This window comes from Rhineura floridana, chromosome 7, assembly GCF_030035675.1.
Source record: "Rhineura floridana isolate rRhiFlo1 chromosome 7, rRhiFlo1.hap2, whole genome shotgun sequence".
NCBI lineage: Eukaryota > Metazoa > Chordata > Lepidosauria > Squamata > Rhineuridae > Rhineura > Rhineura floridana.
Window position 1 is genome coordinate 51,156,741 of NC_084486.1, and position 14,772 is coordinate 51,171,512.

Sequence of the window (14,772 nt, forward strand, 5' to 3'; positions counted from 1 at the left end):
TAACCTCCCCCCATGAAGTGAAAAACAAGGCCAGACTGCTATTAAGAAATCTACTACAAGGCAGACCTAGAAAAAAAAGCAAGAACACCAGTTGCTGTCACTTATAGTCCCCAACTGAAACCACTCTAGAGCTTATCCTGAAAAATGACAATTCCCTCTCACAGGCCTTGGATGGTAGACCTGTACTTGCTTACACATAGCCCCCATGCCCACAACTTAAAACAGCTATTCACCAGCAACCAGATGCCAAATAATAGAGATATGGATGCCAGCACAGATGCCAACACTATTACAGAACCTAATAATGTTATCTACATTAGATATTCATCCCCTTGCTCATTTTCCAAGTGATAGATGTCATCATTTGCCAGCAATGTCCTTCTGCATAGTACAAACAGGCCAGTCTCTATGCAAAAGAATAAACACAAATAACTCTGACATCAGAAATTGCATAATTCAAAAGCTGGGCAAAGGGGAGGGCGGACATTTCAGCCTCCCAGGACATTCTGTAAGTGACCGTCCTGGAGCAAAAGAACTTCAAAAGGAGGCTGCAACATTAAATTGCTGAATTAGAATGCATAAACTGAAACAGGGTTTTTAGCTTATTATGTGTGTTAACTGGTTTACCAATGCCATGGGGACTGTGATATCAACAATTGTTGAGTGAATTACAACTGTTAATTATCACTGTCTGTGCTTTTTTGCATTTCCTTTCCTTCTGACCATACCATTTACAATCACCCCCTCCTCCAATCATGTGTATATAACCTGCAACTCAGGATAGCCATGCATCTGATGAAGAGGATTAGAATAAAAAAAACCTTATGCCATAATAAATTTGTTAATCTTTAAGGGACCACAAGACTATTTGTTGTTTTTGCTGCAATGAACCAACATGGCTACTCCCACCCCCCACGGCAACTGAATAAAAAACTTCAGGCTAATGTCTTCTGGTCTGGTTGTGGGCATTGGTCTTTTCTTACCATTTGTTTCCTCACTGGCATTCCCAAGACTGTCAGGCTTATTTTGGCCCTGGAATGTTTTGCTGCAATATTCTGTTTCATTCGTGCTATAAATACAGAGAAGGAGGACATATACATATATATATATATATATATATAACATTTATTAGAAGTAAAAGCTCAGGTATGAAAATCAAAGCACCTGCAACTTTTTAAATTAATATTTTTGTTCAGCATTCCTTTTTATGAAACACTAAACAGAAAAGTCAAGAAAATGAAAGGAGACACAGGGTAGGGAGCACCTGCAATGTGTGTGCATGAATCAAGTGGCAAGCTTCCGAGTTTTTAGAGATGCATTCAAAAAGACTCTCTCCAGTGCAACAACTCTCATACAATGGTTAACAAATGCCCACCTGAAACATCATCATCATCAACCGGTGAAGGATAAGGCCTTAAGAGTGTATGGCTTACTCAGACACCTGACACTCCCCAGGCACCTAGACACTAAGTCTGTTTACACAGGGGAAATTGTGTCTTTTTAATTCATACAGGTTTTCCAATATTTATCTTCCTCCTGGTCTCCCCATCCTCTTGATTTTTTGTGTGTGTATGTGTACGAGAGCGAGCGCATGCGTGGAGGTGGCAATAAGCTGGCCACGCTGCAGTTGTTTACCCCCATGATTGCTCCAAACAAAGCAATCGGTGTCAGCCACCTAAGTGAAAGATGAAGTCAATGGCTCTTACAGGGGCATTTTAAACTGTCAATATATGGCGAAAGCTGGTGCAAAGCAGCTCACAAGTTGTATGGCATCTTACAATAATCCAGGAATGAGGAATCTGTGACCCATCAGACGTTTTTGAACCCCAACTCCCTCCAGCCCAGCCAGCAAGGCCAACTATCAGGGATTATGGGAGTTGGAATCCAACAACGTATGGAGGTTGTCCATCACAGGTTCCATCACTGCACTGAACGCTGTATACATATTTAGCAGGAGGGGTGTAGTCAAAGTTCAGTTCCAAAATGTTCCTATGGATAAGACATACCAATCATTGCAGCTGTTGCCCATTTCTTCCTGCACCAGCCTTTCCAGCCATATACACTGTTGCTGCCTTTTTATCTTCTTACACTGTTCCACTGCTACAGGGGTGTCTAACCTGTTGCCCTCCAGATGTTGATGGACTCCCGCTCCAGTCAGCCCCAGCCAACATGGCCAACGGTCAGGAATGATGGGTACTGTAGCCTTCCAGATGTTGGTGGACAACAGGTTAGCCACCCCTGCTCTATTTCTTCCCCCACATCTCCATTAAGCCTACTATCTGTCATTCCTACCAAGCCTGCCAAAGTCAGTAAACCTTCCTAACCTTGGGGATTAAAGATTACACTCACAGTGCTGCTCCTAGTTCCTTATCCTGGGGTTCCTTGGTTCAAACGAAAGGCACAAAGGCAGTTCTATTAGGCTGGAGAAGCACCTCTTCAATTGCTTAGCAATAGGATCAGGGCACTCACACAGAGATATCTAGACACACACACACTTTTCACACGTTCACATTCCATTATGTATATTGGAGGTTTTTGGAACTCAATGGACTGCTAACAGGGACATGGGAATCAGATTTTAGCACTTAATCACATCTAACAGTTGTGATAAAAACACAAAATCCTATCAGCACAGTAGTATGCTAATGACAGTCTTTAGCCACTGTGGAAGTAAATAACAAAGATGTCGAGGATTCTGGGTATCTGAAAGAATTGGTTCTGCCTGTGAATGTCTGGAGAATGTAGAAACTGCAGTGTGTGGGAAAGCAACTGATAGAATGGTTGGCTAAGCAAGCATGTTTTGTAGTTTCTTGTATGCCCTTGAAGTGTCTTATTTACGACAGTATATCCAGCTTGAAAGTGTTACACCCTAGTTAGCAAGTACTCCTTGCTATGCTAAAAATTGCTTGCTTGCTGTCCTAGCTACTCCCTAGCAAATGTCCTAGCAATTTATAGATAACCAGGATACTTTGAACTAGAAGAATTTCCTGTGTTTATGCATGCTCCAAATGTGAGTTTTATTGCCTGAGGTTTTTGTTCCTTGAAGAGTATAAAGTATAAAGGGCTGTGCCATTTTCTAGGAAAGCAGTTGCAGTTTTCTGCTTGGCTCTCCAGCACTGTATGCTTTGAATAAACTTGCAATCTGCTCCAGTTCAAATTGCCTCAGAGTGAATTCCTCCACAGAATTTGGTAACAGAAGTGGGATGTTTTCACATAGCCTGGACCATGGTCACAGCACCGGAAGAGCCACCATCCCCTAAAGCACACAAACCATGGTAAGAGATCCATTTAAAATCTCATTTTGAGAAGTCATGGCAGCTCCCCGGGGTGGAAAGAGAGACGGGACATGGTAAAAGATATCCCTACATTATTCAAGCAGATTACAACCTTGTTCCTGATCTGAAAAGCTTTTTGATTTGAAGGATTTCTGGTCCCCCTGAGATTTAGAGTGTATGCATGTGTGTATGAATGAGTTTGAAAGAGCAGTGGTGAACATACATTGCTGAAACAAGTTAACAACACACACATTGTGTGTATGTGGGGAATGCTTCACAGGCTTGAGAACCTCCAATGGTCCAGCCAAGGGGTGCCTGTCAGCCATCCAGCTATTTAGCACAAAGGGACTTTGGTCCTAGTGCGAAAGTTCTCGGGTGGTGAATGGTAAAGCGTTATGTGCTAGCCCTTTGTCTTTTCAACATACCTTCTGTGTGTACCCCAATGAGTTGTTCTCCTGATCTTTGATAGGGAAAACAAATGCCTTCAATAAGCCAAATCTTGTCTCCGTGTGAATGATATGCATTCACATGGCACATAGTGTGTGATTTCACTATCTCTCCATTGCGTGAGACCTTGATCTCAGGCTGCCCCCATTGAAAGAGCCTGTCTATATTGTCTTCCCAATTTTGTTATTTTGGCTGAAAAGACCTGTTGGTTGGAATTGGATATTCCAACTTGAATTCCCTCTGTTGTTGTTAGGGGCTGAAAATAGGTTCCCTTCTAGTTATAGCTGATATCAAACAGGTTTCACTATTGTTTGGTATCAGCAGGAATATTAAATGGAAATTCAATAACTATAGCAGTAGAATCACTTACCTTACAGTCATAGCAGTTTTACCATTTGCTGCATCATAGAGGTTTGCTAGTAATTTTTCTTTCCAATAAAAGTCACAAAATTTTTCAGAGATTGCACTACAGAAAGTGTTGTATCTGAGATCCTTTAAACTGTAAATATATTTACCTGGTTCAAGAAATAAAAATGTGAATGACATCTGAGGGTGATGGAAACACCTATCACTTGTAGATTATCAGTATGTTTTGCAAGTCTTTGTAGGCAAGTTTTAACTGTTTTTAATATATTCTTTAATTGCTGTAATCTACCCTGGGTAGGAATGGAAGAATTTGTCCATTTTTGTTCTCTTGGTTTCTTTTTCGCCAAACTTAAATTCAGTTCTCCAGGTTTTTGCAGCAATTAAAAAAAACAACGAATGAAAACTCTTCAGTATTTGTGCAAATTTATCCTACTAAACACATTTTTTGATGCACATCTGACTAATGTACATATTTTTGCAAGCAATTTCTCTTAATGTAATGTATTTTGTGTTATTCTCACTATTATATTCATTTTAATTCACATTTCCCTCTAATATATGCATTTGTGTAAACATCGTTTGGTTGGAAAGCTGCGCTGCAAAGTTTGGGTAAGTGCAAATTTGAAGGATGGCTGTGTTTTTCTCAAATTGTTTCACAAAGCAAATTGGATACATTCGGGTTTAAATGCAAACTGAATCAAATTTCTCCCCCATCCCTAACCCTGGGATCTCATGGTGAAGGGCAGGTAAGAAATCAATTAAATAATAAGTTATTGCTCCTCTGAATCTGAAACACTTGCATTTTGATTTAAAATAAGATATGGAAAGAAGTCCCTGAACACTCAAAGTATAGGGCTAAGTGGGAGGCTCTGAGCCAGCTTCATTCCTATCAGAACACATCCCCATTCCCACACTACAATTCCTGACAAAGTATGTGTCATGGCCCCGTCAGAGGACTCCTCAGATGAGGACGACTCAGGAGTAACAGCAGCAGACCCAGGAGCAGCAGGAGACACAGAGGAGCCTCCTGAGAATCCAGCTCCTTCTGCCCCTCAGCTGCAGAGCACCCCAGGGACAGCAGAGGCCCTGCAGCCAGACACAGACAGTGAACAGGATACTCCCCCCTCACCTGCAGAACGTAGACAGCAGAAGGTCAGGCAGAAGAGAGGCAGGCCTGTCTCCTTAAGGCCCAAACGCTGAGGGCTCACACCTGCTGTCCATCCTGCTCTTTATCAGGCACACCTTGGCTGCAGCTTGTTGCTGACTGCAACGTCAGGCGTGGCTTTGTGTAGACCTAGTTTCCCTGCAGCATCTCTTTGACTGACCTTCTTGGCAATTGATCCCGGACCTCCACCGACCTCGCTTCTGGACTTCTGACTCGGCAAGTACGCTTCGGATAGGCCTGGCAGATTTACAACCTGACTGCTGGCTAAGGACTTTCCTTCCCTGCCAAAGACCCAGGAATTTCCAGCCCCCCCTGACACTGCTGATGCAGTGTAGAGCTGACAGTATGATGCAGATAGCGTAATTATGGCTTGCCCATCCTCAGCATGCACATGGAAGGATGGGGTGGCGAATGTGTGGTCCTCCAGATGTTGTTGGATTACTTCTCCCATAAGTCTCAGACAACATGGCCAATAATCAAAGACTGTGGCAGCTGTAACTGATTGTCATCTGGAAGGCCAGTTACCAGAGGAATTTGAAGACCTTCCAGTTATTAGTTTAATAAGCATACAAGTCCTTGCACAGATATCATCACTCAATCAGATATCATTGTTCAATTAAGTGATTTAACTTTATAAATTATCTTAAAGTTTATTTATCCTAAAGTAAACAATTTGTCACTGTGAAAATATGGTTTGCCCAAACTAGTATTCCCACTGCAGTCTGAAGTATCACATGTGAATGGCTGTGTGGCTGCACAAGTTATGAGAAGCACCTATCGGCTACAGCCCATGACATTACTGGTGATGAGTGGCCTATTCTCACTTGCATGCCTGTAACATTTTGTTAAAGTATCTTAATGGGGAGATGAGTTCAAACACCCATCTCAGCTGTGGAGCTCAAAGAGTGACCCTGGACCAGTTGCCATGTCTCAGGCTAACCTACCTCGCAATGTTGTTGTGAGGATAAACTCATCCCATGTTCCTTGAAGAATGGAGGATGCAAATGTAAATAAATAAATAATGAGATGCCTGAACAGATGTTTTAATTTAGTATGGGCTTTCCCTTTTATGCAGATGGAGAGAAGTGAGAACCACAGCTGATGGAACGTTTTGGTCCATACAAAAACCTTTTACCACACAGGAGAACTCTTGGAATCTGGACCTGTCAGCTATAGATAAAAACAACCACTGACCCACAGAAATCATTGACTGTGGGTGTATGGTCTCCATTTTTTTGTATTCATAACTGACTGACTGAGTTTATTTACATGCTGCCTTTCCAAAGTGAGTCATGCCCAAAGCAGCTTACAACAGGTCCGCACTTATTTTCAAAATACAAAATATTGGGGGATGGAGGTTGGGAGAGAATGCAGCTTACAAAACATCAATAAATTCAAATAAGACAAAAACCAAAATTTTAGCAAACAGAGGAAATTCAATATTGCAAAAGAAATCTGATACAAAATATTAAATGCTTACCTATAGCCAGAGCTTCAGCTGTATTATCTAGGGGACTGCCAAATGTAAACTCTCCTTCGATAAGATGCACCACTTTCTTCAAAACTTCCTTTATCCCATTATTCTGGTGAGAAGTTTCTAGGTTGAGTGAACAAGCAGGGTTTTGGTCCATAGAGGCATGTGACGTGCAATCTGATAAAGAGACATTGCTCTCTGCATCTGTATCGGATTTCTCACAAAATGTAAGGAATGGATTATTTTCAGGACACTTTGTTTGAGTCTCTTTATTAATCGTAGCTGGGGGTAAACTATTAATCTTGACTTTCATTTCCCAACACTCATTTTGTACATTCTTCAGATTGTTCATGGGTGAATTATTTTGTAGGGCTTTGTCAGCATCATAGCTCACTACAGAATCTGAAAGGAGGACATGTAAACTAGGACAACAACTGTAAACTGTTTTTGAATGAAGAGGTTTATTTGGTATTTGCTCAGATACAGCCATCTGGACTGGTACAAGAGTTAACACTCTTGTCACTGGGTCCTGCTTCAAAAGGAAGTTATTTATAAAAGCCAAACTAGATGACACAGAACAATTAGAAATGCTTGAAGAAGGACACTTCTCTTGAGAAAGACATGAAGATTCAGAAAATAAGGGTAACTGAACCATGCATGAGCTAGTGCTGCTTGGATTTTGCTCTTGCGAACCAGACTGAAGTGATGTTTTCAATCCTTGTTTATCCTGCTCCAGAATACCAGTTGTAATACTGACTGTGGGCAAATCAGTGTTCTCATCCATCTGGTTTTCAGCATCAATATTTAAACATATTGAATTTTTGTTGTCCACAGGTACTACTCTCTCCTTATTTGTTTCCCATTGCACCATTGTAGATGCAGCAGTAACCCTGAAAAATAAGCAAGATATTTTTTGCAAAACAGTTGCAGCAATGGTTGGCCACTGTGAAAACAGGATACTGGACTAGATACCCATTGGCCTGATCCAGCAGCTCTTATATTCTTAATGCGACTCTTCATATTGATCCATCCACCTGTTAATGGCTGCTGCACCACAGATACTATTCCTAGCTAACATTCCACCAGAAAGTCTCCTTTACAGTTAATTTCTGTGTTTCAGCTACAACTCTGAACATATTTACTCTGAACCCACTCCCTAGTTCCTGCTGAAGCTTCTCTGGTCTTTGCCCTATAGATTACTAAGAAAAGACATAATAGAGGTTTATAAAATTATGAATTGCATGGAAAAAACGTTTTTTTCACAATATAACAATTTAAATTAATCCAATTAAGTTTATTGGCAAGAGGGTTAGAACAGATAGAAGATTTTTCCACGAAATAAATAAACTTACAATTAATTATCTTACAATTAATTACCAAAGATGTGATGATGGATACTAGTCTGGGTGATTCTTAATAGGTGCATCAATAGCAATTAGGCATGACAATTCAGATGGGATGCTGTATCTCTTGGAATATGGATGTAAGAGAAAATTGTTTTCAGCTGATATCTACAAGGTACATTATTCCTCACACATTAAGCAAAATAAAAATTGGAGTTTGAGTCTGAAGTGTTAGAAGCAGCCAAAGCAACGAAAGGAGATTTTCATTTTATACTGGACCTGTTATAACATATGACATGAAATTCTTTTGCACATTTGATATAAGCCCAAACACACACAATAGCTAAATGGAGATTCCATATGGAGGTACCATAGCTATTCCAAATGCTAAGGATGGACATCTGACTTGCCTCAGTGGGTGAAGAGAGATGACAAACTTCAGGATTATATGGACTCTTGGTCCGATCTAGCAATTCTTATGTTCTTAGTATACTAGAAAAATCAAGAAATTTACATGGCACCTTGCTGGAGAATAATGCTCACAACACTGAACCAAGAAAGACAAAGTCTTTGGGGTGTAACCAAAATGGCTTCACCTCAACCAAAAAAGAAGGAACTTTTGAAAAAGTATTAAAAGCTTAATTTTCATCACTTCAAATGCAGCATATTATTGTCTTAACATTACGGCACACTTACTTTTTAACATCTGTATTTTGATGAAGAATAATAGGCTTAAAGTGGGTTGCTGAAGAAGTGAAAGCACTTGGCAACATGGTGCTTTCTCTGTTTAAAGAAGGCTGGTAGGGGACTGGTCCTTTCACTGCTATCAGCTTGCTTTCATTGCTCATAGGTAAAAATCCTGAACATGCAAAGAAAGCAAACACAAAGACAAAAGTATGCATTTAGCATAAAAGCAGGATGTACAATTGTTCACATAAGAAAGATACTTCCAGCATGACTAGACACATTACCTAACCCTCACAAAATAAAAATGCAAGAATAGAAGTCTGTCTACAGGAATACTCACCTAAGTTTTCATCCATTGAATTTTTCTCACTTTGTAAATTAAAAGGCAAGCTATTATTAAAAGACTCCAATTCTTTGAAAGCCTAACAACCAAAGAGTAAAAAACAATTGAATTAAACCATACAGTGATAAAGACAAGCATTTATTTGCTCAAACTTTCTTCTGCTCTTTCCTGGCTCAACAAACTTAATACTTCCAATTCCAAAGGAGTGAAAAGAATAAAAAAACAGAGTGAAGTCCTTGAGCCCAATGACATTTCTGCTTCTAGACCAGTCATAATTGTTTCATTGTATTGTGAAAAATTGTTGAAGCTACTCCTTAATAATTATACATTTTCCGCACAGATTCCCTGGAAATAATACATCAACAGGTTTGAACCCCCCTCCCCCCACCACAAAAAAACAAATGCATCAGAATTGAAGGAAATGTGGAATGTTGCATTTACTTTTGGAAAATGCACTGTGGGGGAGGGGGGAATAAGGCTATAGGAATAAGCAACTGTAGGTCACTGGAACACTTCTTTTCTTGGTCATTAGAGTGAACTGGCCCTTGTAAATGTCCAAGGCTACCCTAAAACCATTGAAGATACTTATCATATAAAAGGCTAAGCATCTCTTGGTCATATTCCAGCATGCTCCAATTCTGCTACCATAGCAACAGAAAAGGGAGAGGTACTGGTTTTCCAAGCCCCTCTTTCCGCCACATTCTTGCCATTTTAATAAAGCATGTCATTTAATCAGGAGTGCCACTAGCCCGGTGAACCAAACTCTCTTTCTGCTCTTAAAAATACCCTTAATTTGAGCCAAGCACGACATTATAAGCTCTGAGTTTTAATTAATAGAAAGTGAACACCTTGGATAGTTGGACTCAGACAGTTTGAGACTGTCAGCTTCCAAAATGAATTCACAGTACAGATCCCAGTATAATACAAGGCTATTACAGAGGTCTTTGAAGGAAGGCAGTGTTCATGCTGTACAAGCACATGGTCAGAAGACAAACTATTCCCATCCAGGACTGTTTTAAATATATGACAAAAATATACAGCCACAAGAGTGGCTGTATACTATAGCCAGAGTGGATTTTTCACATTCTGCAATGTTAAATTGAAAATACCTCCTCAAGCCATTCTGATGCTTTCCATAAGCTCATCTCAAAACAAAACTTTACAAATCTCAATAGTCCTGAACTCAGAAACGCTTGCTTAACACCACTCTCAATTTTCATGGCAATACATAAAACAGTCAGAGAGAATCAAGAGTTCAAAGTCTAAAAAGAGAGAGAAAAACCCCAGAGCCCTTTTGGACTTTTTTCTCTCTGAGATCTCATAATCTGTTGAAATTCATTAAAAATCAGCCATGTTCACAGAGTACCTGTAATCCTAATACTGACTTTGCCCCATACTCTGACCTTCATTTTCTGCAGTTTAAAAGTTTTAAAAATGCCTGGCTGATTTTTAATTAATTTAATAAGTTTTGGCTAGCAGCCTATGATAACGCAGGACATGCTCAGTAAGAACCAACTGTCAGTGTTCTAAAAGCCTCACAGCTGCTGGGCTTGCCTAATCAGGGGGCCACACCCACACCAGACTTTGATTTCATGTGAGACAGTCATGGCTTCCCTCAGAGAATCCTGGGAAGTGTAGTTTGTGAAGGGTGTTGAGAGGAGACTCCTGTCCCATTGAGAGTGCTTCAGTGGCCAGACTGGTTTAACAGTCAGCCACTCTGATTGAAGGTCTGTGAGGGGAACAGGGCCTCTCCTAGCAACTCTCAGCACCTTCACTAACTACACTTCCCAGGATTCTTTGAGAGAAGCCATGACTGTCCAAAGTGAACTAAAGGCCTGGTGTGGATGTGGCCAGGGACAGCTTTGGTTTAAATTTGGGTGGGAGGCTACATGTGCCTGCTGTAGAATAAAAAGGTGGAGGAAGCACTGAAAAACAATGATACTGTTCACAATGTCATTGCTTAAGTACCAACATATTGTAATCCATCTGGTTTTACATCAAACTGCAGTTTCAGATTCAACTGTTAATGCACTCAAAATAGAAATAGAACATAACCTCCCATTTGAAACACAAAAGACTGTCTTCACCATCATATGACACTGACCAATAAAAAGGCTTTGAAATTAATAAAAATAAATTTGACAGATTTCTACGATGAATAATGAGGGAAATAAAATTTTCTAGTTTAGATTCTCTGTAGAAACATTAGTAACACAGGAAAGAAGCAAAGTAAGAAGAACACCAACATACATACAAAAATATAATTATCTTTGGAGATGGCAGGTGTTGCCACCACTCACCACATGCTCAGAGGCATGTTACCAAATTGTGTTTGCATTTTGACCAATTTGTAGGGCAGTACAATATCTCAGAAAGGAGGTCAGGTCTCCTGCTCCCCTGGTCTAGTTTGGACAAACTTCATCAGAATTCTTATTTACTTATTATAAACACATTAAGGAAAATATTTATACCTGAAAGGCAGATTTGGATAAAAATGCCAGAACCTTCTTGCTGCTTATACTTTGTTCAAGAAGATGGCTATCACATGTCTAGAAAATATTATATTGAATTACTTAGTATCAGACAGTCAAAAGATACTTTGAAAAATCAGAATTTTGTAATTGTTTTACATTTAGAAAGATTCCTTTATTTTATCAAAATTAATCTGAAGTTGCTAAATTTCAATATTACTAAAACATACACTCATCATCTTCCGCACCAAAATAATTTTCAGAAATAACACTCCTTTTTAAAAAAAATGAAATTACTTAATTTAATTCACCTTAATTGCATCTGCCAGAGAAGGCCTGTCTTCTGACTTTTGTCTAGCCATATCCAGAAGAAAATTCTTCAGTTTCCTTGGCAACACTACTTTGTGATCAGGTGGAAAATTGTATTTTGCTGCTCTCCACAAAATTGCAGCAATACAGTAAATACAGACCTGTTGGAAATGGCATAGTGAATAGGCAAGTCAGTCACTAGACAACTCCCACTCAGGCTGAACCCTCGCCTTAAATACATAAAGCAGCCAATTTCACATCACTGGCAGAAGGATGGGTACTCACTAAAAACACAGTCCACAAACAGCTGTGCTGACACTCCTGCCAAGATCAGCACAGGCAGCTGAGCCAACCCCAGGCATTCCTGAGGTCAGGACACAGTATAGTGCAACTATGGGCCTTCCTTCAAGGCTACTGAAAATGTGCCATGAGCACATATTAGTCGCAGCTGAGGTACTGCCATTAAAAAGTAAGTTCCAATAGTAACACAACAAGTAACCTGGAGGGAAAGTCCACTGCTGCTGTCATGGAGGCATTTTAAATCTGACTAGTTGTGTTGTGCAGGGCAGTAGTAATATAACAGGATAGGAAAAAGCCTCCAAATGAATTAAAGCTTAAAAAAAATAATTAAAAGGATAAGGTTTGTAAAACAGCACAGCAGGATATGTTAGGGGGAGGAGAAAGAAAAGTTAAGTTTTCTTTCTCATCACTCCTCATCTGTATCAACAGGTTCCTGTAATGCTCCCACAATGATAGTGCCCACACCAATGAATGCTCCCTGTCAATGTGCAATATCTCATTTTCCAAGATGCATAGTTTTGTACTTGGAATATAATATCCCTTATACCCAAAAGCGTTAGCTTGACATGAGAAGTCTATGTGCAACAAATGCAAGTATATTGCACACAAAACATTTATTGCGAGGGTCAGCCTTTGACTAGCATGAAAACAGTTTAGTACTTATGCCATTAACTATCATTAACATAGCAGAACAGAACAAGCCCATTTGCCGCAATGCTCTTTAAACTGCAGCTTCATGCTTTGTAACATAGTTCGTAGCTGCAAATCTGACTTTTTGGCTAAACAAATAGCTGGCATGTCAGGGCAGGGACATTAACCTTTTGCCTCACTTTGGTGTAACACACCCCTGAGCCAGCGATTGGCAAAGGAAGGAAAGCTTCCACTGGCACCAATGAGAGAGTTCCTCCCATTGCAGACAGACATTTTTTGGGTTCCATGGCAGGGTCAAAGGATTTAATACCACTCATCCTCCATGCCATGTTCTCGATCCAGCTCCTCCCTGCACCAGCTATTTGTTCAACAAAAATGAGCCAAGTAATACCAACCAACATGACAATATTATGGCTAGTTTGGTCCTTACGTTGTCAGAACATAATTACCCTAAAAATAACCAGAACATACTGTAATATTGTTCTACCACTTGATCTTTCTCCAGAATATCCAAACAAGGATGTTAATTTGAAATATTTTTAAAATGCAAAGACTTTACTTTGTACTATCATTTAAAAATTTCCAGTTCGTGCCACAACTCACAAATTCAGTTTCAGCTTTACTTCAAGCTCCAAGATACGAAGTCTAATTTTTGAGTCAAGGTTGCTCTGCTTGAACTAGAACAGGAGTGGGGAACTTTTTTTTTTTTGCCAGAGGGCCAGATCTTTATCTCCCCAACATTGACAGGTGGGCAGGGCAGCCCCACCTGTCAGTCACCTGACATAATACTGATGTCAGGTGACGCTTCTCTTTGAAACCCCAATTTTCAGGACTTCAAAGAGAACGTGAAGGCGTGCTCTCATCTGCCCAGGATGGCAGCATACCTTCCAAAGGCCCCTCACTGCACAAATAAGTACAGAGGGGGATTGAAGGCACACTCTGATCAGCTCATCAACTGAAGGGTGATGGGAGCTTGCCTTCCACCACCACCCCCAGCTCCACATTTCTACTTCAGACCTCTTTGGTCTGAAAGGTAGATAGGAGTTTGCCTTTAAGTGCCCCTCTCAGCATTCTGCAATCTGAAGAAGTGCAGAGTGGGTTGAAGGCACACTCTGATTGGCCCATAGCCAAAGGGCGGGTGGGGGCATACCTTCAAAAGCCCACTTTCACCAGTGGCATGAGGTGAGCGGCTGGGCATGGTTTGGGGAAAATGGCCTCGGGGGCCAAACTGGACCCTTTGGGGTTCCATGACTGGCCTGGAGGCTAGAGGTTCCCCACACCTAAACTACAAGCTTAGGATAAAAACAGATGCAATATTATTATTAAAATTAATATATTTTAATTTTTTTTTTTAAGTAAAAGGAAGCAGCAGGAATTCCCAGTCCAGACTGGGACCATAATGGGACAAAGCATTAAAATCCTTCCCCTCCCGATATACACCATGGTTCTGTCCCACATAGGAAGGCCCTTGCAGGTGCAAATTACTTTTTAATCATGTAAAAAATATTCACATGATTAGTAGTTGTATAAATAATGTCAACTCTGCTTTCGACCGTAAGAAGACAGAGAACCTTAAATTGCTTTTTAGTTTCATTCAAGTTTTCCAATAACTAAAATATAGACTGTAGGTAAGTTGGTTGGACTTTTCTTCTTCTTAATATTTTAAAAGCATAAGATCCTACTCCAAGGTGCAATGGAAAAATACTATGTAAATACAGTATACGATGGAGCTATTGTGGTACCACAAGCATCGATGTAAACCAAAAAAGTGACAATTATTTTCTTTAAACATGTACTTCTACTGAGGCCTTAAGCAATGAGGCCATGTTTGTACCTTTTCAGTAACACAGCCCTCTTCCACCGTCTCAGGAGCCAAATAAAACACATCGTACAATCCTAAAAGATAAAAAAAAAATACAATAATCTATTTTAATTTTGGAA

The 14,772-nt window shown here is 40.1% G+C and overlaps 1 protein-coding gene across 5 annotated transcripts in view; it reads right to left on the reverse strand.

Annotated features, from left to right (window-relative positions):
- The window catches only part of KNDC1 (kinase non-catalytic C-lobe domain containing 1), a 104,108-nt gene that overhangs the window by 29,385 nt on the left and 59,951 nt on the right, over positions 1 to 14,772 (reverse strand). For 4 of the 5 annotated variants that reach the window (XM_061635588.1, XM_061635590.1, XM_061635587.1 and 1 more), the window contains 8 exons: positions 14,666 to 14,727; positions 11,883 to 12,041; positions 11,572 to 11,649; positions 9,098 to 9,179; positions 8,767 to 8,929; positions 6,734 to 7,617; positions 4,093 to 4,237; positions 984 to 1,069 (listed from right to left, as the gene is read on the reverse strand). In XM_061635588.1, the coding sequence (XP_061491572.1) occupies positions 984 to 1,069; positions 4,093 to 4,237; positions 6,734 to 7,617; positions 8,767 to 8,929; positions 9,098 to 9,179; positions 11,572 to 11,649; positions 11,883 to 12,041; positions 14,666 to 14,727 (1,659 nt within the window). The remainder of the gene's footprint in view (positions 1 to 983; positions 1,070 to 4,092; positions 4,238 to 6,733; positions 7,618 to 8,766; positions 8,930 to 9,097; positions 9,180 to 11,571; positions 11,650 to 11,882; positions 12,042 to 14,665; positions 14,728 to 14,772) is intronic. The other variant, XM_061635589.1, reaches the window with a different exon arrangement.